This window comes from Staurois parvus, unplaced genomic scaffold (assembly GCF_062004578.1).
Source record: "Staurois parvus isolate SC_StPar_1 unplaced genomic scaffold, SC_StPar_1.0 ptg000496l, whole genome shotgun sequence".
Classification (NCBI taxonomy): Eukaryota; Metazoa; Chordata; class Amphibia; order Anura; family Ranidae; genus Staurois; species Staurois parvus.
In genome coordinates this window covers 1,198-20,662 of record NW_028318292.1, presented here as the reverse complement: position 1 = coordinate 20,662, position 19,465 = coordinate 1,198, and the positions used below count along the sequence as shown (strand labels likewise).

General features: G+C 55.6%; 1 protein-coding gene across 1 annotated transcript; it reads left to right on the top strand.

Moving 5' to 3' along the window:
• Positions 1 to 963: 963 nt before the first annotated feature.
• Positions 964 to 19,102, top strand: LOC149452108 (ubiquitin carboxyl-terminal hydrolase 4-like; the record flags this gene model as incomplete). The annotated part of the gene is made up of 7 exons (XM_089689752.1): positions 964 to 1,150; positions 8,855 to 8,982; positions 11,224 to 11,354; positions 11,426 to 11,552; positions 15,221 to 15,366; positions 16,673 to 16,731; positions 18,938 to 19,102. Coding segments are annotated over exons 1-7 (860 nt in total), but the record flags the coding sequence as incomplete, so codon positions are not given.
• Positions 19,103 to 19,465: the final 363 nt, after the last annotated feature.

Below are 19,465 nucleotides of genomic sequence, written 5' to 3'. Positions count from 1 at the left end.
TTTCCAGTGTGGGGGGGAGGTGTTCTGCCACCTGCTGGTTGGTGATGATCTGACATGCAATTGGCAGGCACTAAGACCATCAAACTCAACCCATTCAAGCAAATGGAGAAGTGCTGCAACCACGTGCATTACATGCAGTTGCAGTGTGTTTGTTCAGCAATAATTAGCGCCCCTCACTGCCTTTCAATATTTGACTGTGCTTAGGCTGAGATGATGTCATCAGTCTGCTGCAGGCAGAAGGGAGCATTTCCTCAATCTCCCCTCCCCCAGCGATCAGACTGTACATTGTAACTTTGTAGAAGGAGGAGGAAGCGTTTCCTCGGTCTCCCGTCCTCCAGCGATCAGGCTGTACATTATAACTTTGTAGAAGGAGAAGGAGGCGTTTCCTCGGTCTCCCCTCCCCCAGCGATCAGGCTGTACATTGTAACTTTGTAGAAGGAGGAGGAGTCGTTTCCTCGGTCTCCCCTCCCCCAGCGATCAGACTGTACTGTACATTGTAACTTTGTAGAAGGAGGAGGAAGCGTTTCCTCGGTCTCCTGTCCTCCAGCGATCAGACTGTACATTGTAACTTTGTAGAAGGAGAGGAAGCATTTCCTCAGTCTCCCCTCCCCCAGTGATCAGACTGTACATGATAGCGCCAAGTATCCCTTCCCCCTCCTGTGTGGGGAACCCCACGCCTGAGGTCACGTTCATACAGATAAGCTGCCATATGAAACACAAAGACACGCCCCCTTCTGCACATGGGTGGGTAAGGATGGACAGTTAAAGAGTTTACGAGCATGCGCTGTTGGACGCCGGACGCCGCAGCGGAGAGCGCATGGCGTACGACCCAGTCGTAAAGATCTGCGCATGCGTGAAGTCAGTGACTTGCCCGACATGGTCACGTGTTTTCAGAGGCTTTGGTGGGGCGCGTGCGCCGACTGACAGGTGGCGCAGTCACGTGGTGTCCTTGTCCAGGGGCGGAGGAGAAGGGTAGCGCGCGCGTAACGCTGTGACGGACCGGGTGGTAGTGAGACGTGCGCGCTCCCGAAGCTGGTAGCTGAGCTATGGCGGAGGGGGGAGGAGAGCAGGTCTCGGTACCGGAACCCGAGATACAGAAGAACGAGCTGGGGGAACTGCTGAAGACTCCGCTGAGAAAGGGGGACGAGTGGTGAGAGAGAGGGGCCCCCGCCGGGGCCCAGGAGAGGGGGAGGGGCACTGTGCTGTCTCATCACTGACTGGCCGGGGGCCTTAAAGTGACAGCTCCACCCTCAGGACCCTGACTGGGGCCACAGGGGGCCCAGACTATGACAGGAGGAGGAGGCTATACATGAATGGGTTGTACTATCCTCAGATCTCTCTGTGATTGGTTGGGGGGGGGTGGTGAGCTGTTATCGGAGAACAGAACATTGGCTGAAAAATTCCAACCAGCCTGACTGCCTCCTACATCGTGTCCTACGCCCCTCGTATATGACCGTCATCTTCATCCGTATAGACCTGAGACTGGGGGATGGGGGTGAGGGGACCGTGAAATGGGGGTGACGGGACCAGGAAATGGTGATGAAGCTGGGGATGGTCGTTTTTGAGACCGGGGTGACCAGATCGGAGTTGGGGGTGACAAGCTCAGGGAATGGGGTGCTGAGATTGGGGGATGGGGGGTGACAAGCCCGGGGAATGGGGTGCTGAGATTGGGGGCTGGGGGGGGGGTGACAAGCCCGGGGAACGGGGTGCTGAGATTGGGGGATGGGGGGGGCGGTGACAAGCCCGGGGAACGGGGTGCTGAGATTGGGGGATGGGGGGGGTGTCAAGCCCGGGGAACGGGGTGCTGAGATTGGGGGATGGGGGGGGTGTCAAGCCCGTGGAACGGGGTGCTGAGATTGGGGGGTGACAAGCCGGGGAATGGGGTGCTGAGATTGGGGGATGGGGGTGACAAGCCCGGGAAATAGGGTGCTGTGATTTGTCGATGGGGATGACAAGCCGGGCAATGGGATGCTGGGATTGGGGTGAGGAGTCGGAGAATGGGGTGGTGAGATTGGGGGATGGGGGTGGCAAGCCCGGGGAATGGGGTGCTGAGATCGGGGGATGGGGGTGGCAAGCCCGGGGAATGGGGTGCTGAGATCGGGGGATGGGGGGTGACAAGCCCGGGGAATGGGGTGCTGAGATTGGGGGCTGGGGGGGGTGACAAGCCCGGGGAACGGGGTGCTGAGATTGGGGGATGGGGGGGTGACAAGCCCGGGGAACGGGGTGCTGAGATTGGGGAATGGGGGGGTGACAAGCCCGGGGAACGGGGTGCTGAGATTGGGGGATGGGGGGGGGGGTGACAAGCCCAGGGAACGGGGTGCTGAGATTGGGGGATGGGGGGGTGACAAGCCCGGGGAACGGGGTGCTGAGATTGGGGGGTGACAAGCCCGGGGAATGGGGTGCTGAGATTGGGGGATGGGGGTGACAAGCCCGGGAAATGGGGTGCTGTGATTTGTCGATGGGGGTGACAAGCCGGGCAATGGGATGCTGGGATTGGGGTGAGAAGTCGGACAATGGGGTGGTGGGATTGGGGTGAGAAGTCGGGGAATGGGGTGGTGAGATTGGGGGATGGGGGTGGCAAGCCCGGGGAATGGGGTGCTGAGATCGGGGGATGGGGGTGGCAAGCCCGGGGAATGGGGTGCTGAGATTGGGAAATTGGGGTGATGAACCCGTGGATGGGGTTACTGAGACCGGGGTGACAAGATCGGAGTTGGGGGTGACAAGTTCAGGTTATGTGGTGATGAGATCGGGGGATGGTGTACTGAAACCAGGGGTGGGGGTGACAATATCAGGATATGAGGTACTGGGATAGGGTGATGGGGGTGACAAACCCAGGGAATGGAGTGCTGAGATTGGGGGTGACAAACCCGAAAATGGAGTGCTGAGATTGGGGGATGGTGGTGACGAGCATGAGGAATGGGGTGCTGAGATTTTGGGTGAGGGCATGGGGGTTATGGCTGATAGACGGTGGTGACCCATGGCCGGGTGGACGGAGTGTCTGTAGACGGTGGTGACCCATTACCGGGTGGACGGAGTGTCTGTAGACGGTGGTGACCCATTACCGGGTGGGTGGCGTGTCTGCAGACGGTGGTGACCCGTGGCTGGGTGGACGGCGTGTCTGTAGACGGTGGTGACCCGTGGACGGCGTGTCTGTAGACGGTGGTGACCCGTGGACGGCGTGTCTGTAGACGGTGGTGACCCGTGGACGGCGTGTCTGTAGACGGTGGTGACCCGTGGACGGCGTGTCTGTAGACGGTGGTGACCCGTGGACGGCGTGTCTGTAGACGGTGGTGACCCGTGGACGGCGTGTCTGTAGACGGTGGTGACCCGTGGACGGCGTGTCTGTAGACGGTGGTGACCCGTGGACGGCGTGTCTGTAGACGGTGGTGACCCGTGGACGGCGTGTCTGTAGACGGTGGTGACCCGTGGACGGCGTGTCTGTAGACGGTGGTGACCCGTGGACGGCGTGTCTGTAGACGGTGGTGACCCGTGGACGGCGTGTCTGTAGACGGTGGTGACCCGTGGACGGCGTGTCTGTAGACGGTGGTGACCCGTGGACGGCGTGTCTGTAGACGGTGGTGACCCGTGGACGGCGTGTCTGTAGACGGTGGTGACCCGTGGACGGCGTGTCTGTAGACGGTGGTGACCCGTGGCCGGGTGGACGGAATGTCTGTAGACGGTGGTGACCCGTGGCCGGGTGGACGGAATGTCTGTAGACGGTGGTGACCCGTGGCCGGGTGGACGGAATGTCTGTAGACGGTGGTGACCCGTGGCCGGGTGGACGGAATGTCTGTGGACGGTGGTGACCCGTGGCCGGGTGGACGGAATGTCTGTGGACGGTGGTGACCCGTGGCCGGGTGGACAGAATGTCTGTGGACGGTGGTGACCCATGGCCACATGTACGGAGTGTCTGTAGACGGTGGTGACCCATGGCCGGGTGGACGGCGTGTCTGTAGACGGTGGTGACCCGTGGACGGCGTGTCTGTAGACGGTGGTGACCCGTGAACGGCGTGTCTGTAGACGGTGGTGACCCGTGGACGGCGTGTCTGTAGACGGTGGTGACTTGTGGACGGCGTGTCTGTAGACGGTGGTGACCCATGGCCGGGTGGACGGCGTGTCTGTAGACGGTGGTGACTTGTGGACGGAGTGTCTTTCTGCTAAATAATAGAAACCATTGATTCCTAGGGGCCACATGGGGCCCTTTGCAGACCCCAGCAGTCAGTAGTGTAAGCGTTCATTTGCTCCATTTGATTCGGCTCAGCCGTATGTCGGATTATCCGGTGTAGACACACAGAACTCTATGGGCGGTCACTGCTTCTGATACAATGTTACATTGTTTGTGGATTCCTCTCCTGCTGGTAACATTGTATACATTGTATCCTTCCATCACTTCCCATAGAGATCCATGGATATGTGATCATAACAGAAGTAAAGCAATGATTTAGGAAAATCCCCAAACCAGGGAAAATCCTGCTGGTGTGGTATTATCAGTATCTAACCCCCCCCCCTTATCACAGCCAGTCAGCTTCCGGCAGTGCTGGTTGTAGGATGAAGGGAGGATCTGGTTATCTTCTCGGCAGTGCTGGTTGTAGGATGAAGGGAGAATCTGGTTATCTTCTCTCAGGCACTTCGGGAACACGGTGTCAGCGGTTGGTTGTAGATAACATCCAGCAGACATTTCTTATCTGAATAGGCTGAGAGATTTATTTATAACTCTGGATATCTGTCCTCTGCTGGGCAAAGGATGGCTCATGACCCCGGGTGACACCTTTACCCCACACGGGGCACCCAGAGTGCAGAGGGAAGGAGTGGGAGCGTCACCCTTCTGCTTGTCGTGGGATTCACAGCCCATGTTACTTATGTCGCTCCTCCCTTCATTTCCCCCCATCAGCTCCTGCCGGGCCACGTGCGCACCGGTGTCAGAAATGGGGCGCTTACTGAGCTCTTCTGAACTGCGCCGCCCTCTGCTGGGTGTGTTGGGTCATACAGCTTTGTTCAGACACCCAAGCTTGGCATCCTACTGCAGTCTTGATGAGCATAGACTGAGGCATCTGAAGGCCATTAGGTTGTATCGCCTCTTCATTTGATTTGGCCACGTGCCAGAGTCCACGGCAGGCCTATTGTAGGTGTCGGGGATGCTGGGTGTGATCACTTATGTTCCATAGGAGAGGCCGCAGGTTAATGATGTGTTTATGTAAATTCGTTGTTGATTTGGATGGAGTCAGGGTGACACCCAGCGTTGGAGGGTGTCCTCCCTCTCTGTGACGGGTTATCAATACGGAAGATATTTGAAGTGCCGCCAATCATAGGGCTATCGGATCAATGAATTGTGCTCAAAGGCGGGGCAGCACGGGGGTCACATTAATGCCCCTCCACCTTCCTCCAGCTGCACATACTCATCTATCCTTTGCTTTCCTGCCACTCTGACCAGTCGATGGGAAGTGTCACCTCAGTTAGGGCTCCTTCACACTTTATTTCTAACTCTTGCCAAACGCTCCTATAACATTTGACGGGCGTTTGGGAAGCGTTTTTAATGCCCCTCAAACACCCCATGCGCGGTTTTGAGGCGGTTGATAGGCGTTTGCCAAGCGTTAAAACCGCACCACAAACACCTATAATGAAGTTAAATTGTATTAATGCTCCGAAACCGCCTCGCAAACACCAGCCAGGCGTTTGAGGGGCGGCACCATAGACTTGAATGGGAGGCTTCAACTCCTGACTGGACACGAGGCGTCAGTTTTGCCGCGAGGCTAACGCTTCAATGTGAACAGCACTGTGTGCTGCCATGTGCAGAATTTTCAGAGGCGTCTGAGAAGCGTTAAAAGCGCTTCCCCAAATGCCTGTCTGACACCTGCTGACAAAGCTAGTGTGAACTGAGACTTATGCAGGCCATAGACGGGTCGTTTATCGGCCGATTTTGCGTCTGAAAGAATAATCGGATGATTTTCGCTCCATTAGTGGGGCAATGTCATTGGCCAATTTTCACAGTTCCTGCTCAGTTCGTTTATCAGTCATGCTGGAAAATTTGCGAAAAAAGGCCGATTTTCGCAATCATTGGTGACAACAGAACAACCGATGTGTTGTTTTTCGGACGAAAAATCGGCTGATAAACAAACTGTCTGTGGCCTGCATTAGAGCTTACACTGAGGGCTTGTGACCCCCATGTGACATCTCTGGGCCAATCAACAAGTGCCTATGATGTCACATGACAAACAGTTTTTTTTTGGGGGGGGGGGTAGGAGGGTCACCTGCTCCTGTATATTGGATACAAATAAGTGCATTGAAATCTAAGAAATGACTTTTCTGCAGCAGCTCACAATCCTCGTGTGTGGGGCGTGGTTGCGGCGGGGCGCGGTTGCGGCGGTTTGCGGCGCGCTTGCTGTGTGTTGCAGCGCGCTTGCTGTGGGGTGTGGCGGGGCGCGCTTGCTGTGGGTTTCGGCGGGGCGCGCTTGCTGTGGGTTTCGGCGGGGCGCGCTTGCTGTGTGTTGCGGCGCGCTTGCTGTGTGTTGCGGCGCGCTTGCTGTGTGTTGCGGCGCGCTTGCTGTGTGTTGCGGCGCGCTTGCTGTGTTGCGGCGCGCTTGCTGTGGGTTGCGGCGCGCTTGCTGTGGGTTGCGGCGGGGAGCGCTTGCTGTGGGTTGCGGCGGGGAGCGCTTGCTGTGGGTTGCGGCGGGGCGCGCTTGCTGTGGGTTGCGGCGGGGCGCGCTTGCTGTGGGGTGCGGCGGGGCGCGCTTGCTGTGGGGCGCGCTTTCTGTGGGGTGCAGTGGGGCGCTTGCTCTACAACTTGCATTCCTCTATATATGACGCCGGCCTGTACGTTTCCACTCTCTGCACACACGCCTCTTTGATGTTCCTGGGCCGTCATTTTTGCCGTGTAATGATGGTGTCAGGTTAGGCAAGCTGAGTGACACCGGCCACAGATTACGCAAGACGCACCATCCCTGGGAGGAGGCAGGAAGAGGGAGTGTGCACATTCTGCCAGTAAATGAAAGTAAAAGCAGAGAGACTTGTTTACTGTGAGCTCTGGAGAATTGCGCGTCATCTTCCCTTCAACATTAACCGCAGGAGAGGAGTGACCACAACCCAACCAGTCTGCTATCACCCAGTGTCAGTGTAGATGTAGTACCCTGCGTAGTGACACCACCTCCCTTCACCTACATTGCTGATAATGGAGCAGAAAGAAATCTGTGCAAATCCAGACTCCTGTCATACTAGACTTAATGAGCAAAATGAGATTTGCATCTTTATATGTCAGTTCCTGGGTCTGCACTCTTGCTGTGTCCATTAAGAGGGGTTCCCACTATCCCAGCAGATTTTTTACACTCAGGTGTTGGTTCTTTTGTGTCCTTGAATTGTGGTGTCTCTACTGGGACTGTTGAGTGTTTAGACTTGTGTGACTGTATTGGAGAATTTCCCTTCTTAGAATAGGGTGACTCTGTTGGGGCAGTTCCCTTCTTTGGTTGGGGTGACTGATGGGCTGTTCCTTCCATTGATTGGAATGGGGTGACACTGTTGAGACAGTTCCCTCCTTGGGTTGGGGTGACTATGTTGAAGCAGTTCCCTCCTTGGGGTGGGGTGGCTCTGTTGGGGCAGTTCCCTCCTTGGGGTTGGGTGGCTCCGTTGGGGCAGTTCCCTCCTTGGGGTGGGGTGGCTCCGTTGGGGCAGTTCCCTCCTTGGGGTGGGGTGGCTCCGTTGGGGCAGTTCCCTCCTTGGGGTGGGGTGGCTCCGTTGGGGCAGTTCCCTCCTTGGGGTGGGGTGGCTCCGTTGGGGCAGTTCCCTCCTTGGGGTGGGGTGGCTCCGTTGGGGCAGTTCCCTCCTTGGGGTGGGGTGGCTCCGTTGGGGCAGTTCCCTCCTTGGGGTGGGGTGGCTCCGTTGGGGCAGTTCCCTCCTTGGGGTGAGGGGGTGGCTCCGTTGGGGCAGTTCCCTCCTTGGGGTGAGGGGGTGACTCCGTTGGGGCAGTTCCCTCCTTGGGGTGAGGGGGTGACTCCGTTGGGGCAGTTCCCTCCTTGGGGTGAGGGGGTGACTCTGTTGGGGCAGTTCCCTCATTGGGGTAATTCTGTTATGGCAGTTCCCTCCTTGGGTTGGAGTGACTCTTTTGGGGCAGTTCCCTCCTTGAGTTGGCTTGCGGTGACTCTGGGGCAGTTTGCTTTGGGTTGGGTTGACTCTGTTGGGGCAGCTCCCTCGTGGGGTTGGGTTGGGGCAGCTCCCTCGTGGGGTTGGGTTGGGGCAGCTCCCTCGTGGGGTTGGGTTGGGGCAGCTCCCTCGTGAGGTTGGGTTGGGGCAGCTCCCTCGTGGGGTTGGGTTGGGGCAGCTCCCTCGTGGGGTGGGGTTGGGGCAGCTCCCTCGTTGTGTAGGGTGGGGTTGGGGCAGCTCCCTCGTTGTGTAGGGTGGGGTTGGGGCAGCTCCCTCGTTGTGTGGGGTGGGGTTGGGGCAGCTCCCTCGTTGTGTGGGGTGGGGTTGGGGCAGCTCCCTCGTTGTGTGGGGTGGGGTTGGGGCAGCTCCCTCGTTGTGTGGGGTGGGGTTGGGGCAGCTCCCTCGTTGTGTAGGGTGGGGTTGGGGCAGCTCCCTCGTTGTGTAGGGTGGGGTTGGGGCAGCTCCCTCGTTGTGTAGGGTGGGGTTGGGGCAGCTCCCTCGTTTGGTTGGGATATGGTGACTCTTGTTGGGGCAGCTCCCTCGTGGGGTGTGGTTGGGGCAGCTCCTTCGTTGGGTTGGGATATGGTCACTCTCTTGTTGGGGCAATTTCCTCGTTGGGTTGGCTTGGGGTGACTGATGGGTCAGCTCCTTCCTTTAGATTGGAGTGACTTTTGGGGCAGCTGCCTTGTTGGGGTTATTCTAATAATCGGTCTTTCTGTTTCAGGTATCTCGTGGACAGCCGATGGTTCAAGCAATGGAAGAAGTATGTCGGCTACGACTCGTGGGACATGTACAATGTCGGGGAGAACAGTCAATACCCGGGGCCTGTGGATAATTCCGGATTGTTTTCAGGTAATGTGGGACATGACGATCTGCCTGAGGAATCTTATCTTCACGTATAGGGAGTGGGGTTTGTTTAGTTTATTAAAGCTGAACTCAAAACCACTGAATACACAGACAAAATACATATATGACGGATGTTTTACCTGCCAATGGATTTGTATTTGTGTCCATCATGTCCTGAGATGTACACAGTTCTGCCACACAGCATAGATAGGGGGCACCACTTCCTATTTCACCCTGCTGACTGGATAGTGAAGGGGTAGCAGCACAGTGATGAGGTTATCTCTCTGATCTTTTCTCCTTTTGAGCGTGCTGCTTGTCAGCACATTTGCATGCAGCATACCTGATTCTGAACCAATTGGCTGCAGACATAGTACAGGAGATGACCAGAGATTGCGGACACGGTACAGGAGATGACCAGAGACTGCGGACACGGTACAGGAGATGACCAGAGACTGCGGACACGGTACAGGAGATGACCAGAGACTGCGGACACGGTACAGGGGATGACCAGAGACTGCGGACACGGTACAGGGGATGACCAGAGACTGCGGACACAGTACAGGAGATGACCAGAGACTGCGGACATGGTACAGGAGATGACCAGAGACTGCGGACACGGTACAGGAGATGACCAGAGACTGCGGACACGGTACAGGAGATGACCAGAGACTGCGGACACGGTACAGGAGATGACCAGAGACTGCGGACACGGTACAGGAGATGATCAGAGACTGCGGACACGGTACAGGGGATGATCAGAGACTGCGGGCACGGTACAGGAGATGACCAGAGACTGCGGCCACGGTACAGGGGATGACCAGAGACTGCGGCCACGGTACAGGGGATGACCAGAGACTGCGGCCACGGTACAGGGGATGACCAGAGACTGCGGACACGGTACAAGAGATGACCAGAGACTGCGGACACGGTACAAGAGATGACCAGAGACTGCGGACACGGTACAGGAGATGACCAGAGACTGCGGCCACGGTACAAGAGATGACCAGAGACTGCGGACACGGTACAAGAGATGACCAGAGACTGCGGACACAGTACAGGAGATGACCAGAGACTGCGGACACGGTACAGGAGATGACCAGAGACTGCGGACACGGTACAGGAGATGACCAGAGACTGCGGCCACGGTACAGGGGATGACCAGAGACTGCGGACACGGTACAAGAGATGACCAGAGACTGCGGACACGGTACAAGAGATGACCAGAGACTGCGGACACGGTACAGGAGATGACCAGAGACTGCGGACACGGTACAGGAGATGACCAGAGACTGCGGACACGGTACAGGAGATGACCAGTGACTGCGGACACGGTACAGGAGATGACCAGTGACTACGGACACGGGACAGGGGATGACCAGTGACTACGGACCTTTTGGGGAGGGGGAAGTAGGCGGGTACCCATTTTGACAGGTACCCGTTTCCACTTCTGCGTAGTTGTCCTCCCCACCTCCCTCCCCGTTGTCTTGTGGGACACGTGACAGGTCCCAGAAGACTACGGGGCCATTCACAAAGCGCAGCGCTTCTCGCGCATGCGCAGTGGGCACCCGGCTGTAAAGCCGCAAGCTGTCACAGCCGGGTGCCCACACTGAAGATGGCGGCGCCAGGGAGAGAAGACGGCCGATGGAAGCTGGTCCGAGGAGCAGGTAGGACGGAGGAGCGGGTTCTTCTGCACAGTAGAGCTGAGCGGCCGGCCCGGTATACTAACGCAGCGGGAATACCGGGCCGGCCGCTCCATAAGATGCAGACATTTTACCCCATTTTTTGGGGGGAAAAAAAGTGCGTCTTATGGAGTGAAAAATACGGCATTTACTCGGCGTAGCATCATCTTTTATATTTTACCAATCGGGTATTGTGTTTTTGTGCATTAAAATTCATGAAAGTGTATTTTTTCCGAAAAAAATTGCGTTTGAACAACCGCTCCGCGAATACCGTGTGACATAAAAAAAATTGTAACACCCGCCATTTTATTCTGTAGGGCCTCTGCTTTATATATATAATGTTTGGGGCTACGAAGTAATTTTCTAACAAAAAGAAATGTATGAGAGAAGCGTCAGAACAGGCCTGGTCTCGGTTGAATCGTCGTACTGTGGCCCCTCAGTATTGCCCCGGGGTACCGCTGTCTAAGAAATGGAGACCTGCAGGCTGCCATCCCTGTGTTAGGCCCCAGCAGTGGTCTCTCCATCTTTGTATTGTGGCCCCTAACAGCCACCCCGTTCTCTGTTCCAGATCCTGACACTCAGGTATTAAAGGAGCATCTGATCGATGAGCTGGATTATGTCCTCCTCCCGATGGAGGCCTGGAACAAGCTGTTGAACTGGTATGGGAGCGTCCAGGGCCAGCAGCCCATCGTCCGGAAGGTTGGTAGCGGCCCTGCGTGTGTCGGCCCCGCAGGCGGGAGCGCCCTCTCTGATCGCTGCGTCTCTTGCAGGTGGTGGAGCACGGCATGTTTGTGAAGCATTGTAAGGTGGAAGTCTATCTGATCGAATTAAAGCTGAGTGAGAACAACAACCCCGAAAAAATGGTCAGCCGGCACTTCAGCAAGGCCGACACCATAGGTGAGTGGAGAGTACGGCCAGACAACATGGTTGCCAGGGTGTCACTTGTACTCTTTTTATACTACGTGAAGTTTTCTCATGAAGTGAGAAGGTGTGTTTGTGTCTTGTTGTGTCAATGCTCTCATAGAACAGAACTATGTGCTGGGTGACCACTGAATATCTTCCATTTACACTCAGCAGTGTAAAGTTGGGATGCGCTGATAGATCGGCTGTCGAATTATTGGCCGAAAATAGTTATTTCAGGGCAAAATCACGTCCCGTAGGCTTCAGTGCAAAATCGCGTCCCGTGGACTTCAGTGCAAAATCACGTCCCGTAGGCTTCAGTGCAAGATTGCGTCCCGTAGGCTTCAGTGCAAGATTGCGTCCCGTAGGCTTCAGTGCAAGATTGCGTCCCGTAGGCTTCAGTGCAAGATTGCGTCCCGTAGGCTTCAGTGCAAGATTGCGTCCCGTAGGCTTCAGTGCAAGATTGCGTCCCGTAGGCTTCAGTGCAAGATTGCGTCCCGTAGGCTTCAGTGCAAGATTGCGTCCCGTAGGCTTCAGTGCAAGATTGCGTCCCGTAGGCTTCAGTGCAAGATTGCGCCCCCGTAGGCTTCAGTGCAGGACCAGCGCCCCCGTAGGCTTCAGTGCAGGACCGCGCCCCCGTAGGCTTCAGTGCAGGACCGCGCCCCCGTAGGCTTCAGTGCAGGACCGCGCCCCCGTAGGCTGCAGTGCAGGACCGCGCCCCCGTAGGCTTCAGTGCAGGACCGCGCCCCCGTAGGCTTCAGTGCAGGACCGCGCCCCCGTAGGCTTCAGTGCAGGACCGCGCCCCCGTAGGCTTCAGTGCAGGACCGCGCCCCCGTAGGCTGCAGTGCAGGACCGCGCCCCCGTAGGCTGCAGTGCAGGACCGCGCCCCCGTAGGCTGCAGTGCAGGACCGCGCCCCCGTAGGCTGCAGTGCAGGACCGCGCCCCCGTAGGCTGCAGTGCAGGACCGCGCCCCCGTAGGCTGCAGTGCAGGACCGCGCCCCCGTAGGCTGCAGTGCAGGACCGCGCCCCCGTAGGCTGCAGTGCAGGACCGCGCCCCCGTAGGCTGCAGTGCAGGACCGCGCCCCCGTAGGCTGCAGTGCAGGACCGCGCCCCCGTAGGCTGCAGTGCAGGACCGCGCCCCCGTAGGCTGCAGTGCAGGACCGCGCCCCCGTAGGCTGCAGTGCAGGACCGCGCCCCCGTAGGCTGCAGTGCAGGACCGCGCCCCCGTAGGCTGCAGTGCAGGACCGCGCCCCCGTAGGCTGCAGTGCAGGACCGCGCCCCCGTAGGCTGCAGTGCAGGACCGCGCCCCCGTAGGCTGCAGTGCAGGACCGCGCCCCCGTAGGCTGCAGTGCAGGACCGCGCCCCCGTAGGCTGCAGTGCAGGACCGCGCCCCCGTAGGCTGCAGTGCAGGACCGCGCCCCCGTAGGCTGCAGTGCAGGACCGCGCCCCCGTAGGCTGCAGTGCAGGACCGCGCCCCCGTAGGCTGCAGTGCAGGACCGCGCCCCCGTAGGCTGCAGTGCAGGACCGCGCCCCCGTAGGCTGCAGTGCAGGACCGCGCCCCCGTAGGCTGCAGTGCAGGACCGCGCCCCCGTAGGCTGCAGTGCAGGACCGCGCCCCCGTAGGCTGCAGTGCAAAACACACCAGCCACATTACATTTTTAAAAAATTCTTGAAAAACTGTCCGTTTTCGATTTTTGCTTTTCAGCCAAGTGCGTCCTGAATTTTCAGTTTTGGTTCTGGAATTTTCATTTCGGTGCACCACTAGTGTAAAGTGTACCTGTCAGAGGCAGCTGTTGGAGAGCAGTGAAATCTTGCAGCACCACTCCAAGCAAGAGTTCGGTGTCTCTCCCCCCCGGCACTCACATCCAGAGGTACCGGTAACAAATGCTCACCCATTCTGACCCGTATAAAACGTATGTGACTGCTTCACCCAGCGCTGCTCCACTGACGCGTTTCACCCTGCTCACTGGGGCTTAGACATGGAGGTTTACCCCGCCCACCAAAGGCTTTGTCATAGAGGTAGGACCACCTCTATGATTAAGACCTGGTGGGCGGGGTGAAATGAGTCAGTGGGGCGTGGTCAGTCGAGCAGCACTGGCTGAGGCCGTCATGTACATTTATTTCAGGTACGTTTATAGCGCCATCAATCAGCGCTTTACATATATATTGTACATTCACATCAGTCCCTAACCCTCAAGGGGCGTACAATCGAAGGCCCCTAACCCTCAAGGGGCGTACAATCGAAGGCCCCTAACCCTCAAGGGGCGTACAATCGAAGGCCCCTAACCCTCAAGGGGCGTACAATCGAAGGCCCCTAACCCTCAAGGGGCGTACAATCGAAGGCCCCTAACCCTCAAGGGGCGTACAATCGAAGGCCCCTAACCCTCAAGGGGCGTACAATCGAAGGCCCCTAACCCTCAAGGGGCGTACAATCGAAGGCCCCTAACCCTCAAGGGGCGTACAATCGAAGGCCCCTAACCCTCAAGGGGCGTACAATCGAAGGCCCCTAACCCTCAAGGGGCGTACAATCGAAGGCCCCTAACCCTCAAGGGGCGTACAATCGAAGGCCCCTAACCCTCAAGGGGCGTACAATCGAAGGCCCCTAACCCTCAAGGGGCGTACAATCGAAGGCCCCTAACCCTCAAGGGGCGTACAATCGAAGGCCCCTAACCCTCAAGGGGCGTACAATCGAAGGCCCCTAACCCTCAAGGGGCGTACAATCGAAGGCCCCTAACCCTCAAGGGGCGTACAATCGAAGGCCCCTAACTCACATTCATACATACACATACTAGGGACAATTTAGACAGGAGCAAATTAACCTCCTAGCATGTGTTTGGAGTGTGGGAGGAAACCGGAGTACCTGGAGGAAACCCGCACAGGGAGAACATGCAAACTCCAGGCAGGTGGTGGTGTGGCTGGGATTCGAACCAACAACCCGAGTACTGCCAGGCAGAAGCGCTAACCATTTAGCCACTGTGCTGCCCAATACATTTCATACAGGTCAGGCTGGGCAAGCGGTGTCCAAAACATTTGTTATGGTACCTCTAGCTGTTGGAGAGCATTCCAGTGCGCTCGGCTCGATATCTCCCCCCCCCCCCCCCCCAAATACAGTATATCTTTGTGTAGACAGGTTCTCTTAAAGCGAACTACACTGCATCTGAGCACCACAAACGCTATGTAATTCATTTTTAATATTCAAAGCAAACTCTCTCATCCATCCATGTCTCCATGCTTTATTTTACTAAGAAATCACTTTGAAAAACAACCCCCCTGGCATATCTGGCTGTGGCCATCTTGAGTAAGGGCAGATGATTCATGTAGCATTTACTTCCTGGAATCCATCTGCCCTTAGCTCAGGTGTGCAGGAAAGCGGGTGTGCTTAGCTGAGTGAGCCCCCTTCTCTCCTGAAAACTCCTGGGATGTATGACATCATTTTTGCCTAGGCAAGAAACCAGAAAGTAACTGAAGAAATGTTAAATGAAAGGTCAAAACAAGAAAATATATTATATTCCTTCCTATCTAATAATGCTAGCAGTATATAATAGTCAATGTTGATTGAGGGAGTGAAGCTCATATTTTCCATCGACATGTGAGCACAATAGGCTATATTACAGCCTATCGGTACGGGTCCCCCTCTGTTTCTTCATTGCCTCTCTCTTGTCACAGAATTTGTAGAGAAAGAGATGAGACGCATCTTTAATATTCCTCCTGAAAAAGACACTCGGCTGTGGAACCGATATATGACGAACACCTACGAGCAGCTCACCAAACCGGACAACACCGTACAGGACGCTGGGCTTTACCAGGGGCAGGTAGTAATGAGTCCAGGGTGGGATGATGGGGAAGAGGGAACTACCGGGGACATAGAGAGTGGGGGGGGGGGGGGGCCATCGGTGGTCTACCACAGTGGGTAGTATTGCTGGACCGGGGGCATGCTTAGCCTACCAAGGGCAGCTACTGATCGGGCGGGAGGGGGGTTGGAAGGTCTTCTAGGGGCAGGTAGTGACTGGCTGGGGAGTCTAACAGGAGCAGGTAGTGATGGGCCTGGGGGGTAGGTCAGGGCTACAACAGGGACAGATAGTGATGTGGGTGGGCTTGCCTGGTCTACCACAGGGGCAGTTATTGTTGGGCCAGGTGGAAGGTCCAGAGTCTACCAAGTGTAGGTAGTGATGACCCAGAGGGAATTGGGGTTGAAAGGTCTACTAGGGGCTGGTAGTGATGGGCCTGTGAGGTAGGTCAGGGGGCTACCACAGGAGCAGATAGTGATGGGGGTGGGCTTGCCTGGTCTACCACAGGGGCAGGTATTGTTGGGCCAGGTGGAAGGTCCAGAGTCTACCAAGTGTAGGTAGTGATGACCCAGAGGGAATTGGGGTTGAAAGCCTACTAGGGGCTGGTAGTGATGGGCCTGTGGGGTAGGTCAGGGGGCTACCACAGGGGCAGATAGTGATGGGGGTGGGCTTGCCTTGTCTACCACAGGGGCAATTATTGTTGGGCCAGGTGGAAGGTCCAGAGTCTACCAAGTGTAGGTAGTGATGACCCAGAGGGAATTGGGGTTGAAAGGTCTACTAGGGGCTGGTAGTGATGGGCCTGTGGGATAGATCAGGGGGCTACCACAGAAGCAGATAGTGATGGGGGTGGGCTTGCCTGGTCTACCACAGGGGCAGTTATTGTTGGGCCAGGTGGAAGGTCCAGAGTCTACCAAAGGTAGGTAGTGATGACCCAGAGGGATTTGGGGTTGAAAGGTCTACTAGAGGCTGGTAGTGATGGGTGAGGTCTAACAAGGGCAGGTAATGATGGGTGGAGCGCAAACTGTGTTGCAAGTGAGCTTCTGATTGGCTGGGTGGTGGCAGTAGCTGTGCTGCAGGTGACCTTGCCTGGGCTTGTGATTGTCCAGGGGGGCAAGGGCCTCAGCTGTTCTACCAGCGTCTTTGTCTGGCGGTTTGATGGGAGGAGAAGGGTTTGCTGTGCCACCATTGTCCCTGTCTAGGGTTGTGATGGGCTGAGGGAGGTGGGGAGCGGTTCGGCCCAGTGTTCTTGTTTAAAGTTGATAGGGTGGAGGAGGGGGTGCTGCCCGGTCCAGTGTTTTTGTCTGGGGTTGTGACTTTTTATCTTCTACAGGTCCTGGTCATAGAACAGAGGAACGCAGATGGCACGTGGCCTAGACAGTCTCAAACAAAGTGAGTGTCTTGCATGCTACTCTTCACCCTCTAGGAGCAACCTATACATCCTTGATATCCAGCCTGCGACCCATTGGTACTTGTGTGGCCCTTGAACCCAAGCAGTCTTTAGTGGAGGTGCCACCATTGAACTGCATAGGGGCTGTAATAACGTGTGCAATATTTAACAGTCTGTAGTATTACATACACTGAATATTTTGTAAAGACCCTTGCTGGTTTTATGGGCAGCAGCTGAAGCCCCATGCCTTGTACATTGACTGCCAGTGCTATATATTGTGCCCTGACTGTCCTTACCAGAGTCTGGTAGTTGGTGTCTGTATGTCTGTTCCTTCACATTTGCCCATCTTGAGATGGGCCCTTTCACAACAAGGGCCCACTGCAAGTCCTGCTGGGGGGCAGAGAATTGCGATTATAGCTTGTCAGAGCTCCTGTGTTACCCAGTTCAGTCTTTGGCCTGCCGGATAATCTAAGCAAGATGGGAGACCCATTACACTTTACAAAGGATTGTGGGAGGCAAACCCCTCTATACAGAAAAGGGTCTACAAGGGATTGTGGGAGGCGAACCACTCTATACAGGAAAACCTCTACCAGTGTTGTGGAAGGTGGACCCCTCTATACAGGAAAGAGTCTACAAGGGATTGTGGAAGGTGGACCCCTCTATACATGGAAGGGTCTACAAGAGATTATGGAAGGTGGACCCCTCTATACAGGGAAGGGTCTACAAGGGATTGTGGGAGGCAAACCACTCTATACAGGAAAACCTCTACCAGTGTTGTGGAAGGTGGACCCCTCTATACAGGAAAGGGTCTACAAGGGATTGTGGGAGGCAGACCCCTCTATACAGGGAAGGGTCTACAAGAGATTGTGGAAGGCGGACCCCTCTATACAGGGAAGGGTCTACAAGAGATTATGGAAGGCGGATCCCTCTATACAGGGAAGGGTCTACAAGAGATTATGGAAGGTGGACCCCTCTATACAGGGAAGGGTTTACAAGAGATTATGGAAGGTGGACCCCTCTATACAGAGAAGGGTCTACAAGAGATTATGGAAGGTGGACCCCTCTATACAGAGAAGGGTCTACAAGAGATTATGGAAGGTGGACCCCTCTATACAGAGAAGGGTCTACAAGAGATTATGGAAGGTGGACCCCTCTATACAGAGAAGGGTCTACAAGAGATTATGGAAGGTGGACCCCTCTATACAGAGAAGGGTCTACAAGAGATTATGGAAGGTGGACCCCTCTATACAGGGAAGGGTCTACAAGGGATTGTGGGAGGCGGACCCCTCTCTGCTATGAAGGGTCTACAAGGGATTGTGGGAGGCAGACCCCTCTATACAGGGAAGGGTCTACAAGGGATTGTGGGAGGCAGACCCCTCTATACAGGGAAGGGTCTACAAGGGATTGTGGGAGGCAGACCACTCTATACAGGGAAGGGTCTACAAGGGATTATGGAAGGTGGACCCCTCTATACAGGGAAGGGTCTACAAGGGATTGTGGGAGGCGGACCCCTCTCTGCTATGAAGGGTCTACAAGGGATTGTGGGAGGCAGACCCCTCTGTACAGGAAAGGGTCTACAAGCAATTTTTGGATGCGAACCCTGCTATACAGAGAAGGGTCTACAAGGGATTGTGTGAGGCGGACCCCTCTCTGCAGGGAAGGGTCTACAAAGTATTGTAGGAGGCAGACCCCTCTATGCAGGAAAGGGTCTACAAGCGATTTTGGGATGCAGACTCCTCTCTGCTATGAAGGGTCTACAAGGGATTGTGGGAGGCAGACCCCTTTATACAGGGAAGAGTCTACAAGGGATTGTGGGAGGAAGACCCTTCTATACAGGAAAGCTTCTACCAGTGTTTGTGGAAGGTGGACCCTTCTATGCAGGAAATGGTCTACAAGGGATTGTGGGAGGTGGACCCTTCTATGCTGGAAAGGGTCTACAAAGAATTGTGGGAGATAAACTGCTCTATAAAGTAGAAGGGTTTTAATTCCTCTTCACCTGGCTAAGTGTCTGAAGTAAAGAGCAATGTGACGGATTTGTAGATAAGGTCCATATTATGTTGTATAGGACTTGTTATGCAAATTTGATCTGCTGTTGCATTATGTGTTAGGAGCGCCACACTTTTTTTGTGATTTTCTTTGTGTATATAATCCCCAGCCTGGTGTGTATATCAGAGTCTGCGTACCTTTCATGATCTCTGTCCCACACAGGTCAAGCACAGCGACGAGTAGAACGTACACTACCTCCGAGAAATCACCAACAAGCAGCTACATGTCTACTGCTTCCTCGTCGTCATCATCATCCTCCCCCTCCACCTCCATCACCAATGGAGACGGCGGCAGCAGCAGCTATGGCTTGAACAGTCTAGGGAAAGGGTCAGTTATTCACATTTATTCTATGGCGGTACTGTGACTGTGAAAAATGTATGTAGAATATGATCTGTTACCACCAAAAATGGGAATCGCATAAATTGTACAGCTCCCGCGATGTCCCCCCTGCAGTGTCCCCGGTAATGTCCTCCGGCGGATGCCGGCATCTGTCTTCCGGGTTCCATTCTCTGCGACGTCGGGACGTACGGGGGACGGAACTGGCGGGAAATTCAAAAATGTGAAAAAGTGACATTCACTAAATCCACTAAAATCACATAGTATAACATTCCTGTATCAAACCATTTCACATACATTTTGTCCCGAGTGCTTTGTCCGGCGCCCTGCCTGCATTTTTATTGTTCTTTCTGC